The 8,385-nt window shown below is 39.2% G+C and overlaps 1 protein-coding gene across 1 annotated transcript in view; it reads right to left on the bottom strand.

The window, feature by feature from the left end:
• The window catches only part of fryb (furry homolog b (Drosophila)), a 166,921-nt gene that overhangs the window by 124,018 nt on the left and 34,518 nt on the right, over window positions 1–8,385 (bottom strand). Inside the window, exon 2 of the mRNA XM_061896785.1 lies at window positions 2,703–2,896. Within this exon, the coding sequence (XP_061752769.1) occupies window positions 2,703–2,896 (194 nt within the window). The remainder of the gene's footprint in view (window positions 1–2,702; window positions 2,897–8,385) is intronic.

Here is an 8,385-nt window from a genome sequence, read left to right as displayed (position 1 = left end):
GATTCTCACAAGAATTCATATCAACACATATTTGGGGAGAATTATTGAAAAGGGCATTGATTTTTATTCTTAAAATGATTTAAAAAAATGTACTTTTCCCATGCAGTGATTATTACTATCTACTTCCCTAATTGTTTACTTTCTACACTAAATACTGCTATCGTATTTGTATATACTGTATTATATCTACTCATGTACTTAACGTCAAAATGACAAATATCGCAGAGCGACTCGAGCGCTGGAGTCGCGAAAACAAAAACAAAAAAACGGGGCCGGGAAGACGCCAGGAAAGAATGACAAAAACTGGACTACCCGGCAAAAATGTGAAGCGTGAGCGCCGTAGACAGCGAACCAGGGAAGGATTCTCACAAGAATTCAAATCAACACATATTTGGGGACAATATTGGAAAGTGCATTGATATTTATTATTAAAATAATTTTAAAAATTAAACTTTTCTCATGCAGTGATTATTACTATCTACTTCCCTAATTGTTTACTTTCTACACAAAATACTGCTATCATATTTGTATATATTATATCTACTCATGTACGTAACGTCAAAATGACAAATATCGTCGAGCGACTCGAGCGCTGCAGTCGCGAAAACCAAAACAAAATAAACGGGGCCGGGAAGACGCCAGGAAAGAAGGACAAAAACTGGATTACCCGGCAAAAATGTAAAGTTTGGCCGTGAGCGCCGTAGACAGCGAACCAGGGAAGGATTCTCACAAGAATTCAAATCAACACATATTTGGGGAGAATTATTGAAAAGGGCATTGATTTTTATTCTTAAAATGATTTTAAAAAATGTACTTTTCCCATGCAGTGATTATTACTATCTACTTCCCTAATTGTTTACTTTCTACACTAAATACTGCTATCGTATTTGTATATACTGTATTATATCTACTCATGTACTTAACGTCAAAATGACAAATATCGCAGAGCGACTCGAACGCTGGAGTCGCGAAAACAAAAACAAAAAAACGGGGCCGGGAAGACGCCAGGAAAGAATGACAAAAACTGGACTACCCGGCAAAAATGTAAAGTTTGGCCGTGAGCGCCGTAGACAGCGAACCAGGGAAGGATTCTCACAAGAATTCATATCAACACATATTTGGGGAGAATTATTGAAAAGGGCATTGATTTTTATTCTTAAAATAATTTTAAAAATGAAACTTATCTCTTGCAGTGATTATTACTATCTACTTCCCTAATTGTTTACTTTCTACACTAAATACTGCAATCATATTTGTATATATTATATCTACTCATGTACGTAACGTCAAAATGACAAATATCGTCGAGCGACTCGAGCGCTGCAGTCGCGAAAACCAAAACAAAATAAACGGGGCCGGGAAGACGCCAGGAAAGAAGGACAAAAACTGGATTACCCGGCAAAAATGTAAAGTTTGGCCGTGAGCGCCGTAGACAGCGAACCAGGGAAGGATTCTCACAAGAATTCAAATCAACACATATTTGGGGAGAATTATTGAAAAGGGCATTGATTTTTATTCTTAAAATAATTTTAAAAATGAAACTTATCTCATGCAGTGATTATTACTATCTACTTCCCTAATTGTTTACTTTCTACACTAAATACTGCAATCATATTTGTATATATTATATCTACTCATGTACGTAACGTCAAAATGACAAATATCGCAGAGCGACTCGAGCGCTGCAGTCGCGAAAACAAAAACAAAAAAACCGGGCCGGGGAAAGACGCCAGGAAAGAAGGACAAAAACTGGATTACCCGGCAAAAATGTGAAGTTTGGGCGTGAGCGCCTTAGACAGCGAACCAGGGAAGGATTCTCACAAGAATTCATATCAACACATATTTGGGGAGAATTATTGAAAAGGGCATTGATTTTTATTCTTAAAATGATTTTAAAAAATGTACTTTTCCCATGCAGTGATTATTACTATCTACTTCCCTAATTGTTTACTTTCTACACTAAATACTGCTATCGTATTTGTATATACTGTATTATATCTACTCATGTACTTAACGTCAAAATGACAAATATCGCAGAGCGACTCGAACGCTGGAGTCGCGAAAACAAAAACAAAAAAACGGGGCCGGGAAGACGCCAGGAAAGAATGACAAAAACTGGACTACCCGGCAAAAATGTAAAGTTTGGCCGTGAGCGCCGTAGACAGCGAACCAGGGAAGGATTCTCACAAGAATTCATATCAACACATATTTGGGGAGAATTATTGAAAAGGGCATTGATTTTTATTCTTAAAATAATTTTAAAAATGAAACTTATCTCTTGCAGTGATTATTACTATCTACTTCCCTAATTGTTTACTTTCTACACTAAATACTGCAATCATATTTGTATATATTATATCTACTCATGTACGTAACGTCAAAATGACAAATATCGCCGAGCGACTCGAGCGCTGCAGTCGCGAAAACAAAAACAAAAAAAAACGGGCCCGGAAAGACGCCAGGAAAGAATGACAAAAACTGGATTACCCAGCAGAAATTATTGTGTGGGAAAAAAAAGGCTGATATCGATAAAAAAGACTGATACTGGTTCAAAATGAGAGTTTTTGTCCGTCTACTCTTCACATATCTTTTGTGCCACTGACAAAATACATTTGACTGAGTATTAAGTAGAGTCAGGTGCATGCTGGGATATGGCGGACACCTGCCGTAAAAAAAGCCACTGAAGAAGGGGAGGGACTTACCAGCGGCTCCGCCATGATGATACGGATCTTGCGCTCGGAGAGGAGGGTGAAGTTGGCGAACAAGCTCTTCAACACGAACTCGCCCGGCTTGCTCTCGGGGTCCACGTTGACGGGCGCCATGGCGACGGGAGCCTTCCTCTCTCCCAGGCTTCCGGTGACGGGCGGGGCGGGCGACTTCAGGCCCACCGGAGAGGCTGCGGGCAGGGAGGACATGCAGATATAATCAAAAAAACGGGGCCGGAAAGACGCCAGGAAAGAAGGACAAAAACTGGATTACCCAGCAGAAATTGTTGCGGGGGAAAAAAAAGGCTGATATCGCTAAAAAATACTGATATTGATTAACGCCAAACTGACAAATATCGTCGAGCGACTCGAACGCTGCGGTCGCGAAAACAAACAAAACATGAAGATGCCAGGAAAGAAGGACAAAAACTGGATTTCCGGGAAAAATGCGAAGTTAGGGCGAGAGCGCCGTAGTGACTAGATTGGGGAAGGATTCTCACAAGAATTCAAATCAATAAATCTATAAATCTATAAATCTATAAATCTATAAATGTTTATTACTAACTACTTCCCTAATTGTTTACTTTCTACACAAAATACTGCAATCCTATTTGTATATATTATATCTACTCATGTACTTAACGTCAAAATGACAAATATCGCCAAACGACTCGAGCGCTGGAGTCGCGAAAACAAAAACAAAAAAATGGGGCCGGGACGACGCCAGGAAAGAATGACAAAAACTGGATTACCCAGCAGAAATTGTTGCGGGGGAAAAAAAGGCTGATATCGATAAAAAAGGCTGATATTGATTAACGCCAAACTGACAAATATCGTCGAGCGACTCGAACGCTGCGGTCGCGAAAACAAACAAAACATGAAGATGCCAGGAAAGAAGGACAAAAACTGGATTTCCGGGAAAAATGTGAAGTTTGGGCGAGAGCGCCGTAGTGACTAGATTGGGGAAGGATTCTCACAAGAATTCAAATCAACACATATTTGAGGAGAATTATTGAGAACGGCAGTGATTTTTATTCTTAAAATTATTCAAAAAATGAAACTTATCTCATGCAGTGATTATTACTATCGACTTCCCTAATTGTTTACTTTCTATAAATACTGCTATCATATTTGTATATATTATATCTACTCATGTACTTAACGTCAAAATGACAAATATCGTCGAGCGACTCGAGCGCTGCAGTTGCGAAAACAAACAAAACATGAAGATGCCAGGAAAGAAGGACAAAACCTGGATTTCCAGGAAAAATGTGAAGTTTGGGCAAGAGCGCCGTAGTTAGTAGATTGGGGAAGGATTCTCACAAGAATTCAAATCAACACATATTTGAGGAGAATTATTGAGAATGTCAGTGATTTTTATTCTTAAAATGATTTTAAAAATGAAACTTATCTCATGCAGTGATTATTACTATCTACTCCCCTAATTGTTTACTTTCTACACAAAATACTGCTATCATATTTGTATATATTATATCTACTCATGTAATTAACGTCAAAATGATAAATATCGCCGAGCGATAAATAAATTGCCAGATATAGCCAATTTGCTCAATTTACCTTTAACTCCATAATATAATTAATAATGAATGATATTTCTCTTTGTGGAAACACTGATCATCTTAATGATTTCTCACAATAAAAATATATAAAAACAAATAAATATAAAAAATATTTTTTTTTTTTTGTCTGTCATTCCGTCGTACATTTTTTTTCCTTCTATGGAAGGTTTTGTTGTAGAGAATAAATGATGAAAAAAACACTTAATTGGACGGTTTAAAAGAGGAGATGAGGTGGCGACTTGTCCAGGGTGTACCCTGGTCTTCCGCCCGATTGTAGCTGGGATAGGCGCCAGCGCCCCCCCCCCCCCCCCCCTCTTTTTGAAAAAATAAAAAAATATATTTATGGAACATCATTAGTCATTTTTTAGGATTAAGATTAATTTTCAAATTTTGATGACATGTTTTAAATGTGTTAAAATCCGATCTGCACTTTGTTAGAATATATAACAAATTGGACCAAGTTATATTTCTAACAAAGACAAATTATTATTTCTTCTAAATTTTCCAGAACGAAACATTTAAAAGAAATTCAAAAGACTTTGAAATAAGATTTAAATTTGATTCTAAAGATTTTCTAGATTTTTCAGAATATTTTTTGGGAATTTTAATCATAATAAGTTTGAAGAAATATTTCACAAATATTCTTCGTCGGAAAAACAGAAGATAAAATGAAGAATTAAATCAAAATGTATTTATTATTCTTTACAATAAAAAAATTAATTTACTTGAACATTGATTTAAATTGTCAGGAAAGAAGAGGAAGGAATTTAAAAGGTAAAAAGGTATATGTGTTTAAAAATCCTAAAAATATTTTTAAGGTCGTATTTTATCTCTAAAATTGTCTTTCTGAAAGTTATAAGAAGCAAAGTAAAAAAAAATAATGAATTTATTTAAACAAGTGAAGACAAAGTCTTTAAAATATTTTCTTGGATTTTCAAATTTCATTTGAGTTTTGTCTCTCTTAGAATTAAAAATGTCCAGCAAAGCGAGACCAGCTTGCTAGTAAATAAACACAATTTAAAAAAATAGAGGCAGCTCACTGGTAAGTGCTGCTATTTGAGCTATTTTTAGAACAGGCCAGCGGGCGACTCATCTGGTCGTTACGGGCGACCTGGTGCCCGTAAGGACCAGGTTGGTGACCTCTGGTCTACACGTTTCTCCTCAATTGAGCTAAATTGAATTCTGTCTACTTTTTAATTCCTTGCTTCTTGTCTTGTTTAATAGATGTCATCAGTCTTTGAACCTGACACTTAGTGTTTGACTAAAGTTGGGTGTATTTCGCACACAGCTTCTAAAACTTGCAGGTCATCCTCCTTACATTCAGGCTCAGAAATATACGTTTCTGGATCGTCGTTTGTCCCGAAGTGGTCTCTGTTGTCTCTCGTGGAGTCTGGCATGATTAGTAGTGTTGTTTTTGAAGGAAATAGCGAGCGTCGTGATTAAAACGGCTGGGTCTATTTCGCACACAGCTTCTAAAACTTGCAGGTCATCCTCCTTACATTCAGGCTCAAAAATATACGTTTTTGGATTGTCGTTTGTCCCGAAGTGGTCTCTGTTGTCTCTCGAGGAGTCTGGCATGATTAGTAGTGTTGTGTTGAAGGAAATAGCGAGCGTCGTGTGCTTAAAACGGCTGGGTCTATTTCGCACACAGCTTCTAAAACTTGCAGGTCATCCTCCTTATATTCAGGCTCAAAAATATACGTTTCTGGATCGTCGTTTGTCCCAAAGTGGTCTCCGTTGTCTCTCGTGGAGTCTGGCATGATTAGTAGTGTTGTTGTTGAAGGAAATAGCGAGCGTTGTGTGTTTAAAACGGCTGGGTCTATTTCGCACACAGCTTCTAAAACTTGCAGGTCATCCTCCTTATATTCAGGCTCAAAAATATACGTTTCTGGATCGTCGTTTGTCCCAAAGTGGTCTCCGTTGTCTCTCGTGGAGTCTGGCATGATTAGTATTGTTGTTGTTGAAGGAAATAGCGAGCGTTGTGTGTTTAAAACGGCTGGGTCTATTTCGCACACAGTTTCTAAAACTTGCAGGTCATCCTCCTTACATTCAGGCTCAAAAATATACGTTTTTGGATCGTCGTTTGTCCCAAAGTGGTCTCTGTTGTCTCTCGTGGAGTCTGGCATGATTAGTAGTGTTGTGTGCTTAAAATGGCTGGGTCTATTTCGCACACAGCTTCTAAAACTTGGAGGTCATCCTCCTTACATTCAGGCTCAAAAATATACGTTTTTGGATCGTCGTTTGTCCCGACGTGGTCTCTGTTGTCTCTCATGGAGTCTGGCATGATTAGTAGTGTTGTTGTTGAAGGAAATAGCGAGCGTTGTGTGCTTAAAACGGCTGGGTCTATTTCGCACACAGCTTCTAAAACTTGCAGGTCATCCTCCTTATATTCAGGCTCAAAAATATACGTTTTTGGATCGTCGTTTGTCCCGAAGTGGTCTCTGTTGTCTCTCGGGGAGTCTGGCATGATTACTAGTGTTGTTGTTGAAGGAAATAGCGAGCGTTAAGTGCTTAAAATGGCTGGGTCTATTTCGCACACAGCTTCTAAAACTTGCAGGTCATCCTCCTTACATTCAGGCTCAAAAATATATGTTTTTGGATGTCGTTTGTCCCGGAGTGGTCTCTGTGGTCTCTCGTGGAGTCTGGCATGATTAGTAGTGTTGTTGTTGAAGGAAATAGCGAGCGTTGTGTGCTTAAAACGGCTGGGTTTATTTCGCACACAGCTTCTAAAACTTGCAGGTCATCCTCCTTACATTCAGGCTCAAAAATATACGTTTCTGGATCGTCGTTTGTCCCAAAGAGGTCTCTGTTGTCTCTCGTGGGGTCTGGCATGATTAGTAGTGTTGTTGTTGAAGGAAATAACGAGTGTTGCGTGTTTAAAACGGCTGGGTCTATTTCGCACACAGCTTCTAAAACTTGCAGGTCATCCTCCTTACATTCAGGCTCAAAAATATACGTTTTTGGATCGTCGTTTGTCCCGAAGTGGTCTCTGTTGTCTCTCGGGGAGTCTGGCATGATTACTAGTGTTGTTGTTGAAGGAAATAGCGAGCGTTAAGTGCTTAAAATGGCTGGGTCTATTTCGCACACAGCTTCTAAAACTTGCAGGTCATCCTCCTTACATTCAGGCTCAGAAATACACGTTTCTGGATCGTCGTCCCAAAGAGGTCTCTGTTGTCTCTCGTGGGGTCTGGCATGATTAGTATTGTTGTTGTTGAAGGAAATAGCGAGCGTTGTGTGCTTAAAATGGGTGGGTCTATTTCGCACACAGCTTCTAAAACTTGCAGGTCATCCTCCTTACATTCAGGCTCAAAAATATACGTTTCTGGATCGTCGTTTGTCCCAAAGAGGTCTCTGTTGTCTCTCGTGGGGTCTGGCATGATTAGTAGTGTTGTTGTTGAAGGAAATAACGAGTGTTGCGTGTTTAAAACGGCTGGGTCTATTTCGCACACAGCTTCTAAAACTTGCAGGTCATCCTCCTTACATTCAGGCTCAAAAATATACGTTTTTGGATCGTCGTTTGTCCCGAAGTGGTCTCTGTTGTCTCTCGGGGAGTCTGGCATGATTACTAGTGTTGTTGTTGAAGGAAATAGCGAGCGTTAAGTGCTTAAAATGGCTGGGTCTATTTCGCACACAGCTTCTAAAACTTGCAGGTCATCCTCCTTACATTCAGGCTCAAAAATATATGTTTTTGGATGTCGTTTGTCCCGAAGTGGTCTCTGTTGTCTCTCGTGGAGTCTGGCATGATTAGTAGTGTTGTTGTTGAAGGAAATAGCGAGCGTTGTGTGCTTAAAACGGCTGGGTCTATTTCGCACACAGCTTCTAAAACTTGCAGGTCATCCTCCTTACATTCAGGCTTAAAAATATACGTTTCTGGATCATCGTTTGTCCCGAAGTGGTCTCTGTTGTCTCTCGGGGAGTCTGGCATGATTAGTAGTGTTGTTGTTGAAGGAAATAGCGAGCGTTGTGTGCTTAAAACGGCTGGGTCTATTTCGCACACAGCTTCTAAAACTTGCAGGCCATCCTCCTTATATTCAGGCTCAAAAATATAAGTTTCTGGATCATCGTTTGTCCCGAAGTGGTCTCTGTTGTCTCTCGGGGAG

Source organism: Nerophis ophidion, linkage group LG04 (assembly GCF_033978795.1).
Source record: "Nerophis ophidion isolate RoL-2023_Sa linkage group LG04, RoL_Noph_v1.0, whole genome shotgun sequence".
Classification (NCBI taxonomy): Eukaryota; Metazoa; Chordata; class Actinopteri; order Syngnathiformes; family Syngnathidae; genus Nerophis; species Nerophis ophidion.
The sequence above is the reverse complement of the archived record's forward strand: the minus strand, read 5'-3'. Positions and strand labels throughout refer to the sequence as shown.